The following is a 23,770-nucleotide window of genomic DNA, read 5'->3' as shown; positions in this document are numbered from 1 at the left end:
TTTCCTGCTGTACTGTTTAAATGGCGATACATTTAAGTCTCCCTTCAGTGTTTATTCTTCTCTCAATAATTTATTGTTTCTTTCCACTCAGCCCTTATCTTGTGAACATATTATTACATTATTTGCCTTTATATGAAGTTGATTTATATATGCAAGTGCAACTTCTCACAACCTCACTTTGCTTTATGTTGCTGGTTTTTCTCATGTACATGTACTCAACAATAAACAGATTCTATGTCAGCTCAACTGAAATTTAAAGAATGGCATTTATTCTAAGAAAAAAAAGAAAAAGTCCCTGGGATTTTGTTTCTCTAATCCTTTGGGTTCTGTAACTGGAAAACAAGGAGGCTCCAGCCCTGGTACTTTGACTCTCATCTGTTCAACGCAGGCACTTGGAATAAGAAAGAACTCGCCCACTTTGCCAGCTTCACCCCATAAAAGGACGAGAAAAAAGAAAGCTTTTATCGTCCCCCTCCAGCTCTTCACAATGGTGGCTGCAAGAGGTGGAGGGGGTCTATGATAAACACACATGCATGCATTCTTCATCCCCCACTCTCAAAGGGACACATAAACACACACTGAAGTGACCTTGTGACCCTGTTCATTTCGCAAGAACACCTGCAGAGTATGTGGGGTGTTTATCTCTTAAAAAAGTTATCCAAAACAGACAGCTATACCTAGAGATTACACACACACATACTGCAACAAGCACAAGCCTGCCTCCTGCTGCTGCTCAGCAAATTAATATGCCGAGAAGCACACAGGCATGGGGTGACACACACACACACACACACACACACACACACACACACACACACACACACACAAAGTTTCTTGACACAATATTCGCAAGAATTCCGCAAAAAGAGAACTATAAAGGCGCAGCGATGGCTGGTTGGAAACCCTGTTGAGACAGAGGAGGAGGCGAGAAGGGAAAAAAGACAGAGTATGAAAGAGTGAAGAGGGGAGGGAGAAGCACTGAGCGGAGAAAATGAGGGGGTGTTGAGGAGGAGGAGGAGAGAGACTGAGGGAAACAACTTAAGACAGTGAAATCTGAAGAGTAAGTAAGCACACGGTGTGAGCAGAGAGACTGGGAACACGAGAAAAAGACTTGAAATATCCATCAACATCCAACAGGTACAGTAAAACATTTTGAGCACTTTTCTTTGCTTTACTTTAGTTTCCATTCACTTTATCTCTACGGTAATATGTGTGTTGTGTGTGCTGACCAGACTGAAACCACAGGAGTGGTTACATGTTTATTCTTAGAGAATCAGTTATCCGTTTCAGCATTTCAAGGCATGAGAAAAAATATTCTCACTGATTCGAGTTATTTTAAAATCAACCAGAGAGTAAACTGAAATCTTTCTACTTTTCTGATTCAGCCCTGGGTTCCCACAGAACTCAACGGGCTTGCTGCCAGGAGAAAATGATGGACGTGCTGATTGGGTCACCCACAATAGTTGTATTTTTTTCTTCCAGCACTCAGCATTTATTTATCTGAAGCTGTTTATGGATGGAAACCAAAACATTGAAAATGTTTTATTATAAGCAAAGACATTTCCTAGCCGTAAACTATGGGGAAATAGCATCCTAGGGATTTCAATCTGGCGAAATAGCTTTCTTCTATTTTGACTCTCAACATTTTTGTTTGTTTTTCTCCTCTTTGACATATCCAAATAACAAAAGGGGGGAAATCTTGAAACTTCATATACTCTATCTCTTATCTTTCGGACCACTTCAGATACTTCTTGCCTTATACGTATTTGTTTGGAACTTCTGTTAACAGTGTTAATGATTTGTTTATCGCTGTATTAGTTTTTAAATGACCAATATTTTTGTAAGTAATAGTTATTTGTTACTCCGTAGAGATGGCGTCACTGGGCAAGAACCTGGCTGCACTTCTTCTTTTTCTGAATGCATCATCACTCCTCCACTACAACCTCCTCATTCATGCTGCCTCTACTTCCCGTCCTGTCACTCTTCCACGAATCCTAATTATGACTGACTTGGGCTCAGATGATGACTATAAAGATGACTATTTTGACAACCACAGCTCTCCTCCTGAAGTGCTGTCCTCTGTGAATATTCCCCAGCTCCACCAGGAACCCAAACTCTGCCAGCACAACCCCTGCCTGGAGAATCAGGAGCCCTGCGCCAAGCTTTTAAAGCAGACTGGGTGCCTCTGTCCTGGTATCAGTGGGGCTGATGAGCCTCCTCATTCACCACGCATTCAAGCACTGCTGCCAATCACTAAAGGGGATAACAGGGGGATGGTAGAGGTGCAGTGGTGTGCTCCATCCTCTGTGGTGACTGGGTACAGAGTGGTGTTTGAGGGAAGCCACGGTAATGCCTTGGAGTTTGGAGGTGCTCGGCGGCGAGGTTTGGTGGGATCTTTGGAAAGTGGGACCAAGGTGTGTGTGGAAGCGGTGAACAGTGCAGGACACAGCACCCGCTCAGAGTCCGCGTGTAAGCGGTATGACCCTCCTGAATCTTCTGATCATAACCTGTTTGCCTGGGTCATAGGTGGAGGAGTCGCCCTCCTGCTGATCATCATCATAACATCTGTGATCCTATGGAAACATAAAGTATGTCAAAAGGGAAAGGAAGACTCCACTGATGGACTAGGGAACCCTTCTTACAGTACAGAGGGAACTCTGTAATACAGACTAGTGCAACATGGATGATCCAACCCAGTTACAGGCCCCTTGAGATGGAGGGGGGCACAGCGGTGTGATCACGAACGAAAGTCAAACAATTCTGGGATGGTCTTGTGATTCATTAGAGAATCAAAGTTGTTTACATTCCTGTTTCAGGAATCGATATGTGATCAGATTGGGAGAGTGCAGCAGTGTTCATGGAAAACCACTAACAAATAGTTAATTGTGTTATATTTGGGTTAAAACTACAGGTTTATTTGCTGGCAAATTAACCTCGGTAGGTTTATTGTAGTGAATTAAATTGTAAATAATGTTTTGAGAATAGTTACTGACTGAAAGTTTTGTAATAAACTAACATTTATTTTAATAAAAAAAAAACTGTGTATAGACTCTTGTGGTTGAATTTTTTGTTTTCATTCAAAAGGTTTTGAATAGGCCTAGATTTTATAACATACAGATGGGTGACAAAGGAAAGGAAAAACCATGATAATGTAAGCTGAGTTGTTGGGCCACAGTGAGAACCACAACAGCTTAAATGAGCCTTGGCATCAGATGGTATGCTGTTTACTCTGGACTGTGTTCTCTGAAACAGAAGACACTGAGACAGCCCAGACAACCAACTGCCAATTAACTTGGAGAGCTGGACCTGTTTTGAAGGCAAAGTGTAGAAAAAAACAAATATGGATTTGATTTAGTTTTTCTCTGTTTACTTCACTTTGTATGACGTTAAGTGATAATTAAAAACAATTGACGGCATTAGTTTTGGAGGCATGTGCCATTTTTTTATAGGGAGTAGTTTTACTTCTAATACTTTCAAGTGCTACTGTTATACTTTTGCTCACGATTTTGTATGCAAGACTTCTTGAACGTTTTGCTATTGTTACTTTTAGTTAAGCGACGCACCTAAATATAACTTCCACAACTGTTTATTTAACACCAAGTTCTTAACTTTTATTTTGAAAGTCTTGAAACAATACCGCAAGAAGTTAATCTAATTGGCTAACATCTGGAGTCATTCAAGCTAAGTCCCGCCTTTCCCCGGTGTCTAAGCCAATGATTTGCCGTCAAACAATATGAGGAAGAAGGTACCGTTCATGTCCACAGCTTTACAGACGCAGGATGGCGAGCATAGGTGAGTCCTTCTTTCACCTGACTCACTGAGATAGACATAATTTAACTAAAACTAGTTTATCTGAATTGGCTGAACAACTTTAAAGATCCGTAATTTTGGTTTAGAAACCTGCGTTGAGTTAAGTAGTTATCTAACACTTGTTCAGTTAATGAATAAACAATCGTATCTTAAGTGGCATTAATGGTATTTTCATTGTCAGATCGTGTTAACAATTGTGGGTCTTTTGCAACTATCTAGGCAGCGATTTGATAAATAATGAGAGAGGAAACAATATCAGGTTGTAAGAACATGACTGATTCAGAATGACTCAGCAGCCATTAAAGTCTTGTGGGAATGCAGTCTGGTTACCCAAGCAACAATAAACCATTTCCAGTATTTGACCCTTAAATGAAGCTGATAAATCTGATAAGCATACCAAAGGCAATTAGGGCATCAAAGGCAATGAGGGCATTGTAGTTTTACTCCTAATATTTTGACACACACACACACACACACACACACACACACACACAGGTACACTGATAAGAAAAAGCACTAGCGCCAATATGAGGGAGCCGTCTTCAGGGGATGAATGCAACCTGATAGTGGAGATGATGATGATTTTTTTTTTCTTATCGTGATCACCATCTTGTATCGTGTCCTGGTTCCAGACCTCTTCAGTTATCACCTATGTCTATGATTTTTATCAGTGATTCAAATACAGTCAAATATGAGTGAATGATGAAAGTGAAACCAAATGGGCATTCAGTCTGATTTGCTCTCCAGATAGTGATTGAGATACCTGGAGGTATATGCAAAAGTTTGGGCACCCCCAGGCTAACTCCATATTTTGTTGATTTTTGAGAAAAGAAGTAAATTCAACCCCAGGAGCAAATAGATTAGAAAAAATTTGCCTTTCTACAAATGTTAATCAAGTGTCACTTTTTATTTCATGAACTTAAAAAAAGAATGATCACTTAATTGTGGCATGCATCAAAAGTTTGTTCAAATTACTAAGTACTTAGTATTTTTGACAACTTTGCATGGGGATGGAAAGATTATTCTTTGGAGTTGTGTGGCAGCCAGTGCCACAGGAAACATTGCACCGACAGAGTGAAGAATGGATTCCACTAAATAGCAGCAATTTCTGGATGCAAATGTCCTGCGGTCGGTCAGGAAACTGACACTGCAAAGAGGCTGATTTTAAAAACAGGACAATGATCCAAAGCAGACATTAAAATCCACTGTGAACTACTGTGAACGGCCCTCACGGTCCTCTGACCTGAACGTCACTGAAAATCTGTGGGTAGATTGCAAACATGCTGCGTGTGCAGAACAGTGTAAAAACATCTTTGAGTGTGAAGTGATCTGCAGGAAGAGAGGGGGAAAATTCCTGATTCAAGAATAGAAAGACTCTCAGCTGCTACAAAAAGTGTTGACAAGCTGTGCTATCCGTCAAAGGGGGAGTTAATAAATACTGACATAGTGGGGTGCTCAAACTTTTCCACATGCCACAATTACTGTTTAATTTTTTTCCTGTTTTTTAAGTTAAGTTAAAATGAAAAGTAAAGCCCCATAAGCATTCAAAGAAAAGCAAATACATGCAACTGTAATTCAAACTCTCTGCACCTCAGTGTGTATCTCATTTTATTCATTATTATTGCTGTGCCACTAAAAACACAGTCAGTAATAATAATCATAATAATAATAATCATAATAAACACATTTTATTTATGTAGCACTTTTCTTAACTGTTAGCACAGTAGCCCTTTGTGACTGAAAATGGATTTAACTGGAAATACTGCATTTTATAATAACATTGACAAACAAAGGGTATTAAATGTGTATCAGTCACATCATGGGTGAGACCCAGTGCCCTTACTGTTGGGTACATTCTTAATTATCGTATTAAAAAAAGTTTTTACTACTAACTTTTTTTTTTTTTTTTAAGTGCGTAGTAAAATCTTGAGTCAGGCTTATTTAAAGTGAATTCTGCAATCTTATAGAAGTTTTCAAGAATGACCTTCAGACTTTACAAAGCCTTTGATGTCCTTCGTCTGTCATTGCCAGTTACCAAGGAGATCTCTTATGAGGAACTGAAAGCGCTTCTGGGGAAGAGCCAGAATCTCCTCCTGGTTGATGTACGCAGTAAAGAGGAAGTGGATAAAGGACATATTCCAGGATCTATTCACATCCCAGGTGAGCGTCTTTTTAAATTCATTAAATCTCCAAGGTTAAAAGGCATACAGTGTTAACCATTGTCTCATCCTGAGCATGAAATTTCCCTTTTTTTCCCCCATTGTTTCCACTCCCATACAAACCCAGCCCAAAGTTATTCCGCATGTGTTGTTGTGTATACTTAATATGCCAAAGTGTGCTGTGTTGAAAAAGCATCAGTCTACTGTAGTCTGGTTCTGTATATTTGTTAATGCTGATAGATGTTAATGCTATATGTCCATCATCTGTTCAATCTCAAAATGCTTCTTCCTTTCCTCCCATTATTCATTCAGTTGATAAAGTAGAAGATGCTTTTGCAAAGGGGCCTGAAGAATTCAAGGCTGCGTACGGAGTAACGAAGCCAGCGTTGGACGCCCCAGAGCTGGTGTTTCACTGCCAGATGGGAAGGCGAGGGGGAGTGGCCACAGGCAAGGCCCATGAGCTTGGATACGCAAAGTAAATAAATTATTGTTTACTATTCATAATACCCACACACACACACATACAGCCCATCTTGCTTTTAAACAGGCAGTGTTTTACATTAATAGCCCTAACTATTATGTAATAAGTAATTATGTAATGATGACAACTCTTCTATTGTGTTCCTCTGTCTTGTGTTTCAGTGCATGCAATTATACTGGAGGATACAAGGAGTGGTCTGAGAAAGAGGGGAAGTGATTTGTGTGGAAGGAAAGCCTCGTGTACAGATGGGTGACAAAACAATGGATAAATCCAGTAAGGTGTTGCTCCACCTTGAGCCTCCAAAACAGCTTCATTGCTTCCTTGTCATATATTCTCCAACTCTACTGGAGGGATGAACAACATTCGACCAAATGATATTCTCTCATGTGGTGGTTTGGTGGTCTCTCATATGTTTTCCGCTGGGTTGAAATATGGAGACTGTGAAGACCATTAGTGACGGGGTGGACAAAGTTTCGTTGAAGCATCAAAGCTTTCAGTCCAACTGTGTTCAAAGTGTTCACTAGGGACACATAGAAATACTACTGTCTCCACAAGCTCCTCCGTAATATGAGCTGTGAACATTTCAAATCCAAATATTTACATACTGGAAACAAAGCTAACATATAACTCATTTTTATACACCTTAAACTTTTCAGTGAGCCCTCGTTCCCTGTATGGAGGCATCTGCATTTGTTATGATTGCACTCATTTATTCAGGTTTTTCCTTTAATTTCTCATCAATCTGTATATTTATACAAAATGGCAATTGTGAAACCTCGACACACAAACTAGAGAAACATTTCGGTGTCTTATTTTTTTTATCTTTTGATACTGTTTTGTTTTCATAGAGTGCACCATGTATGAATGAATATAAATAAAATTATGTTATTTACATGTATTTGTGTGGATCATTTATGAGAGCTCAACATCTAGACATGCAAAACTAGGAAAAGCACTCCCTGCAAGGTAAAACAGCAATTGCATCGTACAATCTTGAAGCCCTTTACATTTACTGAGTTTGGCTGTTTGCTTTTTTTTTTTTTTTTTTTTTTGCAGACTCATGACTTCAGTATTTACAAAACCCTACTTTATTACAATTATCAAGTCATGGTCATTTCCTCCTAATTTATAGACTACCGATTTAAACTTCTTACCCAGCGCTGCAATGTAACTAAGTATATTTACTCAAGTATTGTACTTAAGTGCAGTTTTGAGGTACTTGTAGTTTACGTCAGTATTTTCTTGTCATACGACTTTATACTTGTACTCCTACATTTCAGAGGGAAATATAGTACTTTTTGACAGCACTGTATTTATATGGCAGCTTAAGTTACTTTACAAATGAAGATTTTTGCATACAAAACATATTAAGAGCTTATAAAATATGATACTTTGTTATAAATGAAACTTGTAGTGGAGCTGAAATTATTAGTTTACTGACAGAAAATGAATTGCCAACTATTTTGATAAGGGTTAGGTAATTTTTCAGGTAAAAAAACTTTGTGGTATAGTTCCAGATTTGTAAAATGTGAGGATTAACTGTTTATTCCTTTTAATAATTTGACTATTGTTGACAAAAGCATTTCCCGCTACTTCCTGAATTGTTACAAACCAAACAAACAATTAACTGATCATATATAAATAATTTAAAAACTAGCTCCAACTCAATTACCACAGTAAAATGCTGCTTAGGCTACACATGAATGAATAATAATGATAAAACCCTCACAGGGACCATTTTGTGGATTGAGTAGGCTACAGTACTTTTACTTTTAATTTATTAAGTACGTTCTCCTGATTTTTTTTACATACTTTTACTTAATGTAACACTTTAACACTTTCAATGCAAAGTACTTGTAATCGAGTATTTTTTACAATGTGGTATTGGTATTTTTACTATTTACCAAAGGTATTTACTTCCTTTGTAGGAATATTTACAGCGACTTCAAAGGTGTAGTAACTTTACTAGCTGTGATATTGGGTGCAGAGGGACTTCAAGTGTCGATAACTCTGCTTTAGCAAAGTAAACCAGTGGGAAACTGCATCTGAAATTCATTATCGAGTGCTGTTGTGTCAGTACACAAAAATGCTCAGAGAAATACAGCAGGTAATTGTTTAAATTAGCTGTTCCAGTTAGAAACACATGTAAGAATGTTGTTTAGTGTCACCAGCCCCAGTTTGTAAATGTTTAGAAAGTACAGACTGGTCCTCTCCGGTTGAAGCTAACTAGCATAACATATGTAGCGTTAGCTTGCTAAGCTATATGTTTGTGTTTTATGTAATTACCTCTGCAGGTGTTGAGGCTGGTCATGCTAATGGGAAAGCAAAGGCAGCAGCATGGTTTTAAGAGGGCAGGAGGGCTTTTGGTTCTTCTGTGGACTGAAACCAGAACTTCTGTTCAAAGTTTATACTGCACCGGTAAGTTTTAACTCTTCTCACAATGTGAACTGCTCCATCAGGTTAAACTAGCAGGAGGATGACATGAAGTGTCCCTTGTTGTGTGGTAGAAATATCTGTTAAATGTACACGAACAAAGGAACAGGGTAGAAGCTATGCATTTGATCACTCTTATTTTAAATATATGTAAAACAAAACAAAGAAATCTTAGTAAACACCTCCAAACACTGAAACATTGAGTTGCAAGCACTTTAACACTACTACCAGTATGAGTACTCATTTGACAAAAAGTGACTAATTTTGGCAGCTTTATGCTTTGTGTTGTGCTTGAAGACCTGAAAGTCAAATGGATGAAGTTATGACACATTAAACTGTGGTCTGCCTCGTTTGTGGTGAATGAAAGTACTGTTGTGCTTACTATTTATGCTTGGTTTGACACACAAATCTCTGATCATTATTAGATGTTACAAGGTCATATTTATTTACATTAGCCTTGGATATACACTATTACCCACAGTATCAATATGAAAGATTAAGTTTTGTTTTGGACCAAATATTTTTTGTTGGGGGGGGGGGGTGTTTGGCTGAGGGGTCTCTGTTTGCCTACCACTGGTGCAGAGAATTGAGTCAGAGGAAATTTTCAACATCCTTAGACATGAATTATAAAATAACATGGGTATTAAGTAACCATAAATAAAAATAACACTTGAGGTAAAAATGTGCCAGACATGGTGAAAACACATGGATATCAGATGTTTAACTCCAGAGAGATTTGACCAAACAGTGCAAGTCATCCAGTCCATATGTAGTGGCACTGATTCAAGCCTGTACTGAAGAAAAAGAGCTGTCAGGACGAGGTGCAACAACAAAGAATATAAGTCTGGCGTACAGTAACAAACTGCCAGGTGTTGTAACAGCAGTCCCCTTTGTTGTGCAGTTGCAGCTGCTGGTCCCTGGTGCACAGGGATTAAAATGAAAGCACTCCAACCTGGTATGTACACACATACAACATATGCACTCATCTTCAGCTTCTGTATCCCATATGACTCTTTTTGCCGCATAAGTCCTCACAGATTTGAAGGAGAGCATGTTTCCCTGTGCATGGCTGTGTCCTGAGCCCGACCCTGAGGAGTTGTGTTCCTTTACTGATCTGTACGGTTCCCTCAGATTACTCCTCTCCTTTCAGGTACAGATAATAGTGACCCTTTACTAATGTTAAATCTTGAAGTGAAATTTTTTCATGTATTTCCTTTTCAAATGTCATTAATGATTGATGATCACAGTGAGGCTGTGAGTGACACGTTATCTCATTGCACTATACAGATGAAAGATGCAAGACTTTTCAGTCCAGAGTGTCAAGCTCATATAGAGGCATTCCTACGCATATTCAGTTTGGCTAATGCAGGGGTATGAAAGGATCTGTTTCCTTATTTACAGTTATATGATAAGGTAGTTAGCAAAAACATAACTTTTTTATTTTTCACAGATTAAAATCCACCTCAAATTCAAATTCAACCAGGAGACCCTCCAACAAGAATTCAGGTTTGACAGCAACAACAAAGGCAAAAGTTAAAACTTTCTTTCGGGTAATTGTAGGGAGCCTACCTTACGTTAAATAAGACCACAATAAAGCAGGTTACTACAAAAACTGTGTCTTTTATATGACATTTATTTTAAAATGTGACCTATGCAGTCACGGTGCATTACACAGTATTTAGATAGTTTGTTTAATAAAGTAATTTATTGAAGTAAAATTTAGCCTCACACACAAGGATTGCATTTCAGAAGGAAAGATTTTAATAGTGGCTTGCAACATTTTTGGCTTTTGGAGTTACAATATAATAACAGCCACAAAGATAAAAGCTCACCACTTCAGTTAATTTCCCATGGGTGGAAGGAAGTTCATAATTTTAAATGATCAATGGGAATGTCAGCCTCAGTTTTCATGAAGTACTAACATTGTGTTCCTATTCATGCAGAGTGAAAATCAAAAGTAAAGTTGCACAGGCAGATGACCCATCACTGATCTTGGATGTCACTTGTAATACACAGTCAGTAATTCAAATTTTTAATATTATTTAATGTGTGGTTGTTTGTTTGGATCAATGTTGCCTTACTTTTAGGAGGGAAATTACAGATGTGTAATGAATACAAGTTTTATCCTCATATATCAATGCTGCAACAACATAAATACTTCTGTACATACTGTATACCTGCTTTTAACTGCAAAAAGTGATTCTCTCTCCTCGGGTTCAAAGGCCTCCAGAGTGTGTGAAGAAAGGATGCTGGTGTCAGGGAGGACACCCTGTCCTTGGAGGCAGGTTACCACTCAGTATCCCACCACAAGCCATGGAACAGGGCCTGTACGGGGAGCTCAGCATTCAGCCTGTAACACTTCTCAGGCCCTGTGTGCTGCAATACCCCAATCTGGCAACCCAGCTAACTCACATACAAATATCCTTTGCTGATCATTGTCATTTTGGTGGTGATTGTCAGGAACAGAATCTCTAGGCAGAGTTGTAGACAGTGTTCAATACAGCTTTTTGCAGATTACGTGGTTCAGCTTGCCTCTTAAGACTGTGACCTCCAGTCCGCACTGGGACCATTTGCAGCTGAGTGTGCAAGCAGGGATGAGGGCCAGCCCCTCGAAATCTGGGGCCATGGTACTCTGCCTGAAAAACAGGCTTGCTCCCTTAGGATTTGGAGTCAGTCACTGCCCCAAGTGAAGGAGTTAAAGTATTTTGAAATCTTTTTTATGAGTGAGGGTAAGGGCCGGATTGTGCAGAAAGAACCAGTTAGTCAGACGTGTCGTGTGACCACGTCGTAAATCAAGTGTGTTTATAGTTGTTCTGCACATCCAAACACAAAGGCATAGTGAAAAGCCAGACAGAGACATTGTGGAAATGCAGTACTGTTTAAGTAAGTGCACATTTTCAGACAAAACTATACTGGCAGCTTTAGATGTAGTGTAAAATCAACATGCAGATTGGTGCTATAACCTAGCAGTAATGTGGACATTGTTCTGGACTGTGGTGGTGAAGAGGCAGCTTGAAGGCGACGCTCTTGATTTGCTGGCCAGATGATGTTCCAGCCCTCACTTTTGGTCAAAGTTGTGGGTAGCAACCACTGCTGCTTTGTGTTGACTCCGTGGAGGTGGTCCAGGCATCTGATTTGGATTAGTCGTCCTTGACTTCACATGCCTCTAGGTGCTGGTTTACAGCCCCAGTAATGTTCCTGTTACAGGGCCCTCCACCTTCCTCCAGAACCTCCCCGCTCATCTGGGCTGTCAAGAACTGACCCTGCATGGCCTTCGCTGCTCCTCCTTCAAAGGTAGACAACAACCACTGATGGGAACAACACATACTGGTAAGGGCCAGTTTTATTGGACAGGTTATAGATTGAACCTGGAGTAGGTTCCGAAGTCCGGGACAGTTAATCCTGCCCTTCAAAAGTAACGTAACACTTGAAATTTGGATTAGATACTTCTTGATTACAAGGTTTGAAATGAGGCCTGAGAGTAATTTAAACCACCTGTGCTCATTTGTGAGAGACTGTGCACAAAACCATGGCCTGCAGCTGCTTATAAAAACTTAATGAATCACAAAAGGCCCATAATTTGAATCAGAAGAATAAAACAAGACCAAACATTGGAAGTAGGAAAAAAGAACAAACAATGAAGACGATAACAAAAACCTGTGACAGCATTTGAAGAGAATGGACTGCAAGCATTCACAGCAGTGAAATGATTGCCACTGCATTTTACAAAGCTGTTTCCTGTGAAATATGCTCATATGCAAGTAATTTGCATAAGTGGTTTATGTCGATTGCAAACATTTGGTTCAGATGCAAAGAGTAGTGTTGCATACGTCCACGTCACAAAGAATTCTCACAGCAGAAAGTTGTTGTGCAGAATCTGGGGTGGAGAAGGGGTTTACCATGTGTTTGGCTTTGACACAGGATGCTCTGGTTCCCATCCTGTTTTATACTAGACATCAGCGTTTAAATTTGTCCTATGTAACTTTGACCCTGATCTTTCCCAGACCTTAACTAAGTGGGTTTCAGCTAAATGATAATGTCATAAACAGAAAGTTTGACTTGATTATGGTGCTAGATGAAAAGTTAAGGGCTATTACATTTCATCCTGAGGGAAACATGAATGTGTGTACCATATTATGTGGCAATCCATCCAATAGCTGTCATTAAAAACCAAAAATCATTATAAGGACAAGCATGGTTATGGAACAATTCATCCTCTGGAGAAGATGAACGTAGAAAATGTCTCGGAAATTTGTACCATAGTTGTAGAGATATTTCAGTCTGCAAAGAGGCCCACAGTGGTGGACCAGCCAACCAACAGGCCAACGCCACTACCAAGGCTAGAAATGTAAAATGTTATTTGCTGATGCAAACTGGTTGCATTTATTACATGTACATCTCCTTTCAATAAATACCTTGTAGGTGTTTAATCTTAACTAAAATAGTCCAAATAATCTGTATGTTTCCAGGCAATAGTCAGCATATCTGAATTAAAACCATCCTAATCACAGGTTTAATTTAAGCCCTGGAGTAACACAAGATCTTCTTTCAGGCAAACAGTACAGTTAAATCAACAATAGGTTAAAGTTAGTTAAGTTAAAAAGTCTGACTGCTCTAAATTATGTTTCAGAGAGTGAATTTGGGTAAATCTGATGTAATGTAAGGAGACACTTTAATCTGGAAACTAAATTTAATCATTGCTAAATGATCGCTGTCTGGCACAGACAATAGGATATAATATAGTGTAGTACAGTTATGTGTAAGTTGTATCATGAAAAAGCTAAAAACTGGCTGATTTCTCAGAGACTGCTGTTGCATTATTTTATTTTTTCCCTTGTAGATTACACAGTGAATCAGAGCCACAAGCAAAACCACAGGTCTACAGTGATTGCAAGTAGCTTATTCATCCACAATACATGATAAGTAAAGTTTAAAAAAAAAAAGAAAAGGTCCCATAGTACAGTCTACCCCAGTCTCTCAAAGAGAAGATACTCTCCCACAAACATGTATGTTGGTAAAGTTTCATTTAATTTGGTATGAAAATATTAAAACCAAACATGACAACATTACCTGCGCAACCAAAACCACAACCCAAAGGTGTGTCTTCCATTTGCTGTAATTGTACTAGTGTGCCTTCAACCAGTGTTGACTTGCAATGTTTTTACTGTTTCTTCACTAATAATCAAGCTCTCCTTCCATTCCCTCCTCATTATCTGTTTTGCAAAATAATATTTTAACTTCCTCTGCAGATCTTGCACTCAGTGGTGGCACCGTGTATAAAATAGAGCAAGAAAACTCAGAGGAAGAATCAAGTCTTCCCACAATGCAGCAGAGTCTCCTGCTTTTTCTCTTCCTGCAGCACAGTGACCCCTTCACCTCCCAGGTCTCTGATGTTATGGGTGAGAGACAACTGCATCATGTAGACTCACAAAATAATGGGTTGCAGGTGGCCTGTCTTAATTTTTTCTTCTACAGCTGAACACAAGAATAAAATACTGTTTCAGCTACAGTGGTAACAGGGATATCTATTCTCCTCTTACAGATACAGAGGCACTGATCGAGCACCACCTGGAGGATATTCTGAGCAACAACAGACAGGCAGTCACAACAACCCTGCAGACTGAGCTGAAAAACACTCTGAAAGCCCAAAATCGCAGAAAAATGGCAAGTCTGAGAAACACATATACACTAACTGGCCTACTAGTTTTATAAAATGGTGTGTGGAACAATTATTTGTCTAATCGATCAACAGAAAATAAGTCAGCAACAGTTTTGACCATCAATTTATTGATGAAGTTGTTTATCAGGATAAAATGCCAAACATTTCCTGGCGCCACCCTCTCAAATCTCAGAATTTGCTGCTTTTGTTTTTGTTGTTAATTATTATAAATGGAATATCCTTGGGGTTTGGACTGATGGTGGGTCAAAACAAGCAATAATAAGATGTCACCTTGGGTTCTGGGAGATTGAAATGGTTATTTTTCATTACATTTTGACATTGTTATTAATCAAATAAATTATGAAATTAATAATTTACTAGAGCCCTGATAGTGTGTGTTTGGGTATTGTGTGTGACATGAAAGGACCAAGAGAAGCTGCGTTCAGCTGTCGACGTGATTCGCAGTTCATCCATCAGTATCGTGAGCAGCAGCAGCAACATGGACTTCAGAAATGCCTGTCTGAACAGCATGAAGGTGTGAAAAAAGTTTTAAAATGCTCATGCAGATATTTATATAAACAATAAAATAGTTATTCACTTTCACATCTCGTCATTAGTAAAAGACACCAAGCAAAGATATTAGCAGCTACACTGCAAATACATCTGTTACATACAAAGATAAACACGCATCCATGTTGATCCTGTCTGTCAGATATCTGTACATAATGTATGTGTTTATCAGGTACATGACACTCATGAACTGTCGGCCTCCTTCTCTGAATCTTTGAGGAGGGTGACATCATGGAAATTCACCCCCAGGGGCAGGTGCTACTCAGTTCAGGTGAGTGGAATGTTTGTTTTTTGACACCTACCAGTTTCTATAGCAGCACTTCATTACTGTCAGACCTCTGATTTTGTACCATAATCTAACACCACATCATTGCTTCCACAGATGGAAGAACATCCTGAGAGTGATGAGGCTACTAGAACAGAAATCTGAGACTGTCTGTGTTTTTCTAGAATGAGTTTTGTTCCATTTGAAACCTGTGGAAGGAGTTAACACTAGGATGATTATTTTGCAGTTTAAAGTGTGGCAGTAGTGCATGTTGTAAATATGCCGGTAATGGCTGAAATAGCTATTTATTTAACCTTTAATTTTAAAAAATACACTGTTGTTATTATAGTTTGTGTGTTATACCAGATGTGATTGATTTTTACACAGTTCTAAGATATAAAATATTCTAAAAGATCTATATAACACATACATATAAGGTCTGCAGCTAACAGTTATTTTCATTATTATTATTTCATATTATTGATCTGATTAATCTCTTTTCTCAATCAAAATACTGTGATACTTGCCCGTGAAAATATCCTGAACCAGGTGACATCATTATATGTCATATTTTGTTTGATCAACACTCCAAAACGTATTCAATATACTATAATGTGAAAAAGAAAAAAAAAAAGGCTAATTCTCACATTTGAGAAATTGAAAGGATTACATTTTTGGTATTTTTATTTGAAAAATTAAATGATTAATCATTTGTCAGAAAAGTTTTTGTTTTTTCTTCCGTCAACTACTCGTTCAGTTGACTCATTTCTGATCTGAAACACTCCTTTGTTGATGTTTTTTTATGTAGCCCGAAATAAACAATATGGTACAGTAGCATGGGCATCTATAGTGTTTATATTCCTACTGACGCTGTAAGGTTACATTATATACCTCCGCAGTTAATGCTATTGTTTGTAGTTGAACAGGGAAAACCAAATTAAACATGAAAGTATTCGTACAGCCCCGGCTAACAGGGTGAACATTCTCACAGTGACCAATAGGTGGCGACAGAGACTTATTTTTTCAGCACTGTTAACTTCCGCTTGTTATTGTTTTTGGCTGTGACGCAAGTTCCGGCCGCCAACACCGACAGCGCTTTTTCGCGGTAAAATGAAATGTGCATCTAATGTTGGTCAGATTTATTCACAGCTCTCACATCTTCAACCAAACTAAGCTGGAGCAAACTGCCGTAGCTGGTGTTTAGAAGTCGCATTGTTGAGAGAATTGGTTCGACGTCGTTGTTATGAAGTGAGACGAAAGCTAACGTTGCGCTCGAGCTTCTGACGTTTGAATTCCTCCATATTTACAACACGGTGTCTAGTGAATATACAGCATAAAGCAATGGCAGAACTATCTGCAGAAACCCTAAAATCAGAGCTGGAAATATTCGGCATACCCTACCAGGATGACTCGGTCCTCGACAAGAGTAAGTAGCTAACATCTGCTAATTTTTTCAATCTCAGCTGGAAAGCAGCCAGTACCTCAACAACCGTCCAACAGGGTGCAACGTTATGTGACTGTACTGCTACATTTTTATAGTTTGCGATGTTTGGTCTCATCTGCTATAGAGTAAACTACAGTATATGTCTATTATGTGACGGATTTTATGAGGTGTCTTGTGCTCCATCCCAATGTATGGGCTTTTATGTTGTGTTTTGTCTTTCTTTAAACACCTACATCACTTTCCGGTGACTGCAGAAGAACATTTGCATTACTGTCAAATGCAAAAGTGTTTGTGCACTTCATTCATTCTCAATGTTAATGTTCATATATCAGAATGTAAAGGCAGACTTTAGAAAAAAAAAACCTGCACAACAATTATGCTACTTGTTATCCTCCTCATCCTCTGATTTATAGTTTTATTTTCAGTAACTGTTGTAATGTCATATTTATGGTCCCTCGGTGTGTTTGCAGTTTGCTTTACATTTCACTTGCTGTCCTTCTTTCTGTCCCTCAGTGGTGGAGCAGTGTATTTGTAGCAGGTTACAGATAGACAAGATAGTGCTGGAGTGGGTGGCCTACAGCAGCACAAAAAATGGATTAAAACTCACCCTGGACAACCTGGAGCAGTTTGAACATGAGGTGACAGGCTGAAACTGAATATGTTATATTTTTCCAGTCAATAAAGTAACCACATTTATTTGTGACTCTACCATTTTGTACTCGTGTGAATTGGTGGTCACCCCTAGGAAACCAATTTACAGTGTGTGTGTGTGTGTGTGTGTGTCTATCTTCTTTGCAGGTGTTGAACAAGAGGAATAAACAAAGCTTCAGAATAGAAGAAACTCATAACAGAACCAGAGACATCCACTCTCTGCAGGACTTGTATCCTTCACAGTGAACTCTCGGGGGAAAAAAAACACACTTGATTATCCAGCTGCTCCTCCTTCTGGATTTAACTGTTGTCTGTGATGAGTGTCTTGTTATTGTCAACATGTTGACCAGACCTTAACATAATTTCTTCAGAATCAAAGCTGAGGAGGAGGAGGACGATCTACTAGATTCCTACTCTACCCCTGCAAAGGTAAATTTTGATGACAACTTTTATTTTTTACTCCTGTTCACTCTCCATTCACTTAGAAAAGGTGAATTAGTATAGGTGTGGCTAACTAGCTGTCCATACAGTGAGTCTGAGCATGTTTGTGTTTTCCGTATGCTCTGCTCTGACCATGTTTGTTTACGTCTGTGCAGGGCTCTCAGAAACGAGCACTGACCACTCCCGAACACCCTCGTTCAAAGAGGAGTGCAGCTCTGCTGGCAAGCCCTGTCCTGCTGCTGTCTCCTGCCAGCTTCTCTCCCAGGTATTCAGCAGTGTAAACCAACAGCAGCCAAATCCCCACAAATACACTCTGCTTCCTGGTTTTGATATTGGTCAACCTTTAAGAAAAAACACACTTAAGATTTATTCAGTCTTGCCTTGTATTGAAATCACTTTCTTGTGTGAACTAAGTGAACAATATCTGCTTGTCTGTCGTGTTTCCAAGTGTAATTTAATTAGTCAGGTAGTCTTTTTTTTTTTTTTTTTTACAGGGAAAAGTTATAGACTTGATTTTGATGACTTTCACAGTAAGAGTAAACTTTATATATCACTTTTCAAAATCCTCAAATTAAATAAGCATGAGTTGTATAATCAACATAATAAGCCAAAAAAAATTAAGCTAGCCTTTAACTTGACCTAATTTTGGAGCCATGACACCAAAAGAAAATGACCTTTTTTGAACCATAAGACTGAATCACTTGATAAAATGGCAATTTATTGCACTGTGACCAGACTCTGCCCTTCCTCCCATCTCTCTCTGCAGTGCAACTCCCTCACAGAAGTACAGCCAGCGAGGGGGGAAAGGGGAGGTGGTGGTTACATTTGGGGCTGTGCAGGGCACCCGCTGGGTAGGCAGGAAAGCTCCGGGTGAAGGCGTCCAGCTGGAGCTGCTGGAAGGTCCCGAAGACTCCCTCCGCTGCAGCTACAAGTACATGTTCCAGAGGCTGCGAGATGTTCGAAATGGTATGTAGCTGTACAGATTTATTCAACGTCATCAATCTCAGACATCTTGACACTTACTGTCTGTAAAAAAAAAAAAAAAAAAAAAAAAACAAAGGCTCCCCTTAATGTATAGATGTAAAAACATACATTAAAAGTAACTGAAAAACCAGATCAGCTAAATGGAGACAGTAGAAGTGCCTGAAGCCTGTAATACACATTTTTGCATCTCTCCTCCCCAGTGTTGACAGAGAAGATAGAGGAGCTGGGAGAGGGCCTCAAGTCTCACTTCAGTATCGAAGAGTTTTCCCCTGTCTCTCTGCCCGCGCAGGTACAGAGGTTTGATTGTTGTGGACATCTTATTTAGTCACAGAAGCTTAAACCTGTTTTACAGAAGTTTTGAATAGATCTTATATTTTATGATATAAAATTAGCCTAAAAGTTTTTTAACTGCTAAACTTGTACATTGTAATGAGCTTTTGATTGTTTTGAACTTGGATTCAGGCACATGAATGTAAGTTTTCTCTTATGTTATAAAACTGTTGTAGAAATTTCTTAGTATGTGGATAAAACGTGCCTCGACTAGGCTTCTACTGTGTAATCCACATTTGTTGTTTTATGTGACTAAAACAGATACAGCTCAGTTATATCTCTGTTTAACGACTACCTGACTGCTCAGTTTCTTGTGTTTGTGTTTGTCCACCTGCAGGACAGTGTAACAGTGCTGGGACAGGTGTGCTGCGACAGCAATGGCAAACTGAACGCGCAGTCAGTTCTGCTGGAGGCGGGACCAGAGCAAGGTGGTCAGCAAGTACCTGTTGACCTATCAGAGCTCAAAGAGTACTCCCTGTTTCCTGGACAGGTGCGCAGAAGGAACGCAATTGTTGTGACAGATCAAGCTACAAAGGGGTCTGCTGTAAATGTTATTTTAGCTGTATTAGGAAAAATTTTTTTACATTATTGAACCAAATGTCTCCTGCATGATTCTCCTCTAAGATGTGCACCCATCTCTATGCTGCTATTATCTGTCATGTATTCTACCATTGAGAGTCACTAGATTAAAATGCACACACCGTAATGAAGTGATGAACACACACTGAGTGGTGGGCTCTCCTTTGCCTGTGCACTGAGGTTTGTGTGCAGCAGGTTATATGTCCACCAAGAGTAACAGAGCATGCCAAGGACCTGGGCTGGAGACTCACCCAGCGTCTGACCGAGAACTCTGACAAAAACAACCGTTCCCACAAAAGAATCAATAACTGCCTCCCTGCGGTGTATGAGACTGCTGTGCAGGAAGGAGCACAGATTCATCCCCTTGTCTGTCCTCTTCCTACAGGTTGTAATGATGGAGGGAATGAACACAACAGGAAGAAAACTGGTGGCTTCTAAACTCTATGAGGTCAGCTACAAGTTAACAAGTGCTGACACATGAGCGAGTCAAAGATGAAGCCTTTTAAAGCCACATTTACTTGAAATGTTTAAAAATAAAGACCTGTTTGTGTATCTTCTGTTAATGGTTTTGTCTTTTTTTCCTTTCTTAGAGTGTCCCACTTCCTTTCTACACTTCGGAGGTGAAAATGGAGATGGATGAAGGTAAGGAACAATGTCGTTTTAAATGCATCATACAGGTATCACTGTATCCTGTTACTGACTTGTTTAACTAGACATGGAGCTTACAATATTCTCCAGTGACTGAATGATGCGGAGAACTTTCTCTTTCACATCAATGAAAACACACTCGTCATCTCATGCAATTGCAGAGCCAATGAATGTACTAGTGGCCTGTGGACCATACACCCCTTCTGACAGTCTGACCTTTGACCCTCTGCTGGACCTAATCAATGTCATTGTCAGGGATCGTCCTGATGTCTGCCTACTGGTATAGTAATTTTTTTTTGTTGTTGTTGCATCATAAACTATATTTCATACACTTTCCATGTGTGGCTAGATGCACACAGTGGCTCATAAAACCTCCCCTGTCACTAGTTTATAGGCGCACAATCCTTTTTTCATTCAGTGTTATGTGTGAGTTTCCTAATTCTCCCTTCTTTTCACCAGCTGGGCCCATTTGTGGATTCCAAACACGAACAAATTGAGGTAGGTTTAACAGCGGACATGATCAGCTTGTTTGTTTATCTCAGAATACCTTCTTCTCTTTGAACTCATTTTCTTTTTAAAATTTGATTTTAAAAATCAAAAGACAAATATTAATTCCTCTTGTCCAACATAACAGTCGCTCTTCTAATCACTCTTTTGAGCTCGGATTAATTTGTTTAACTTGAATATATGTGACCATCTCTCCAACAGAAAGCACAGGTGACTGAGACATTTGAGGCCATTTTCGCAAGATGTATTGAAAGCATCGTGGATGGCACCAGAAGGTACGTGTCATAACTCTCCTCACTCTGATTCTACTGTTTAAGCTCCTGGTGACCATAAAGAGCAGCATTGTATTGTGCTTTCATCAGACTTTTTTTTTTTTTTTTTTTTTTTTACAAATCATGAAGCTTCGTGTTTTCTTTTCGCAGTGTTGGCTGTCATCTGGTGTTCGTGCCCTCGCAGAGAGACATCCACCACCACTTCATCTACCCACAGCCTCCCTTCACCCTGCCAAACCTCAGCAAGGACCAGGTCAGACACAGAAAGACCTGACTGTAGGATTCTTCACGTCAACCCAACAAACTACTTGTTTTTATCGTCACTGGAAATTTCGTAGTCCATCATCACGATCAGTCTCAGACAATGTTTTCTCCTCATGCTTTGCAGCGTGTCACCCTGGTCCCTGACCCCTGCACCCTGCTGATCGATGGCGTGACCTTTGGCTTGACATCCACCGACATCTTGTTCCACATGGGCGCAGAGGAGATCAGCTGGTGAGGAAGACCCCCAGAATGTGCTTAAATTGCAATTTGTAATGGTCTCACACTCTCCATCCAGCAAAGGAGCTCAGAACTGACTAGAACTGAAAATATGTTTTTGTTTTTGTTTTTAAATATGTTTCATATTATTCACACAAACAACCCTTTTAAAGCTATAATTGCATTACACTGATGAATATGTTAATGGTTGCCATCACTATAGAGTTTTATGTAAAAACTGCCATTGATTTGTGTTGCAGTGGCACTGGATCAGACAGATTTTCACGGATACTGAAACACATGCTGACCCAGAGGAGGTAGGAGTCCAGAAAGCGTTCACTTGTTCTCTCTATTTTTGAGGATGCCCAGCATTAATGCCCCCTCTGTTTCTGTCTTAACATGAAGTTACTACCCGCTGTACCCACCTGTGGAGGAGGTTAACATGGATTATGAGAAGTTTCAGAGCTTCGGTCAGATGCCGCTCACCCCCGATGTTCTCATCATCCCCTCTGAGCTGCGCTACTTTGTAAAGGTGCAAACATCCCTTTCATTAACATGTAGTCCACATTTAAATAGTTAATCATTTACGTGAAGTGTAATAGAGGAATAGAGGATACGTTTTCACATTGACATTAAAGAATGTAAGTGTGTTTTGTTTTTTTAAACTTCATCTTCACCTGTCCTCAGGATGTTGTCGGCTGTGTCTGTGTCAATCCCGGACGGCTGACTAAAGGCCAGGTGGGTGGGACTTACGGCAGGCTGCTCATTCAGCGCAGCGCTACATCAGAGGACGGGAAGAGAGTGAGCCCCTGCTTGGCAGCTCAGGTGGTGAAAATCTAACAATAACAAAGACTTTAAATTCTCACTGTCAACAGAAGTGACTTGATTAACCAGGACCAGTTTGCCAGCAGCTTTGCACGCTGCACTCTCCAGGCTCTCGGATGTAAAATATGTAAAAGCAGGAAACGACTCTTGTGCTGTTGAGACCATTTTGCCCACCGGTCTGTTTTTATATGACAAAACATGTTGGGGTGTACAGTACTCTGGTTGGTGGTGTCAGGAATGTGGAGGAATAGCAATCACTCAGATACAGCAGATCTCTTTTCAATAAATTATTGTCACCCTTTGTACTTTATTGTGTACTTTCCTCTTACTTCTACTTGAAAATGTTATTTGCCTGTGGTTTGGGTTAAATACATGCAAAAAGTTAAGAGAAAAAAAATAAATAAAAGATTGTTGCACAGTCTGCTCCTTTCCTGTGCCAGAGCTTTATATCATGTTTCTGTGGTATGTTTTGACTGGAGGAGAAAGAAACCTATAAATTGTAGCTCAAAAATAAAAGAAAGAAATGTTTGATATGTAAGAAATGCCGTTATTAGAGGTGAGATTTCTTTTATTTTTGAATGGAAATTATCCAACATTTAGATATCCATCTCTATTTAAATGCAAAGAAACTAAATAATCAACATTATTTATGAATCAACATCTTTTTTAAATATTCTCCTAAATTGCAGGTGACTGAGGTAGTTTTTAACCCTTATTCTCAGGGTTAGACAGTTTAAAACAACGTATTTAGTCATAAAAGTGATCAAACTCATCAGAGTCACTTTGGTGATCTGTCTTTGTCGAATTGTCCAGCTCCACTTGAAAAATCTCCACCTTGTCACAAGTTGCTGGAAAAGAAGTTGAACACATAATCAGCATCTTCAACAACAAGTTTTTCGTATATTCATTTCATCTTGTGATTCTTTTGACTGGCTGAGACCGTACCTTCAGGCTTGTCATCAACTTTCAGGTCCTTTTCTCTGAAAATACATGTTTAAAAAGATGTGAGAAGCATATGCAGATGTGTTTTTGCCATCAGAGAAGTGAAATCTGTACTCACTCTTTCTTTCTTTGTTCTTGAGGTGCGAGGAGATCCTCAATATCGTCCTCCTCGCTGAACTCAATTGAGACCTCGTCTGAGGATCCTGTTTTACTCCCCTTCTGCTCATCATCATCTTCAGCTGCTTCCTCTGGAATAATGTGCATCTTTTTCAGTCTGAAAACAAAATATT

The 23,770-nt window shown here is 39.4% G+C and overlaps 4 protein-coding genes across 4 annotated transcripts; all 4 read left to right on the top strand.

Annotated features, from left to right (window-relative positions):
• The first annotated feature begins 922 nt into the window (after nt 1-922).
• On the top strand, nt 923-3,049 carry si:ch1073-303k11.2 (leucine-rich repeat neuronal protein 4). Its single transcript, XM_056383633.1, has 2 exons — nt 923-1,137; nt 1,870-3,049. The coding sequence occupies exon 2, from the start codon at nt 1,872-1,874 to the stop codon at nt 2,661-2,663; it is 792 nt and encodes a 263-aa protein (XP_056239608.1). The 5' UTR covers nt 923-1,137; nt 1,870-1,871; the 3' UTR covers nt 2,664-3,049.
• A 669-nt stretch (nt 3,050-3,718) lies between these two features.
• On the top strand, nt 3,719-7,348 carry tstd1 (thiosulfate sulfurtransferase like domain containing 1). The gene is made up of 4 exons (XM_056383635.1): nt 3,719-3,792; nt 5,842-5,970; nt 6,282-6,444; nt 6,612-7,348. The coding sequence occupies exons 1-4, from the start codon at nt 3,780-3,782 to the stop codon at nt 6,664-6,666; spliced, it is 360 nt and encodes a 119-aa protein (XP_056239610.1). The 5' UTR covers nt 3,719-3,779; the 3' UTR covers nt 6,667-7,348.
• A 1,076-nt stretch (nt 7,349-8,424) lies between these two features.
• Nucleotides 8,425-16,274, top strand: zgc:195212 (DUF4554 domain-containing protein). The gene is made up of 14 exons (XM_056383147.1): nt 8,425-8,557; nt 8,745-8,868; nt 9,785-9,838; nt 9,912-10,033; nt 10,171-10,254; nt 10,334-10,389; nt 10,827-10,898; nt 11,106-11,310; nt 12,054-12,177; nt 14,133-14,282; nt 14,426-14,547; nt 14,967-15,077; nt 15,285-15,383; nt 15,495-16,274. Exons 1-14 carry the CDS (start codon nt 8,537-8,539, stop codon nt 15,540-15,542), a joined length of 1,392 nt encoding a protein of 463 aa, XP_056239122.1. The 5' UTR covers nt 8,425-8,536; the 3' UTR covers nt 15,543-16,274.
• Nucleotides 16,275-16,448: 174 nt separating this feature from the next.
• Nucleotides 16,449-22,959, top strand: pola2 (polymerase (DNA directed), alpha 2). Its single transcript, XM_056383008.1, has 18 exons — nt 16,449-16,803; nt 17,335-17,459; nt 17,620-17,702; nt 17,844-17,901; nt 18,069-18,178; nt 18,680-18,879; nt 19,098-19,186; nt 19,565-19,717; nt 20,192-20,254; nt 20,397-20,448; nt 20,616-20,734; nt 20,914-20,952; nt 21,163-21,236; nt 21,384-21,486; nt 21,622-21,728; nt 21,974-22,030; nt 22,119-22,245; nt 22,401-22,959. The coding sequence occupies exons 1-18, from the start codon at nt 16,719-16,721 to the stop codon at nt 22,551-22,553; spliced, it is 1,797 nt and encodes a 598-aa protein (XP_056238983.1). The 5' UTR covers nt 16,449-16,718; the 3' UTR covers nt 22,554-22,959.
• The last annotated feature ends 811 nt before the right edge of the window (nt 22,960-23,770 follow it).

This window comes from Seriola aureovittata, chromosome 8 (genome assembly GCF_021018895.1).
Source record: "Seriola aureovittata isolate HTS-2021-v1 ecotype China chromosome 8, ASM2101889v1, whole genome shotgun sequence".
Lineage (NCBI taxonomy): Eukaryota > Metazoa > Chordata > Actinopteri > Carangiformes > Carangidae > Seriola > Seriola aureovittata.
This window is presented reverse-complemented; position numbering and strand designations above follow the sequence as displayed.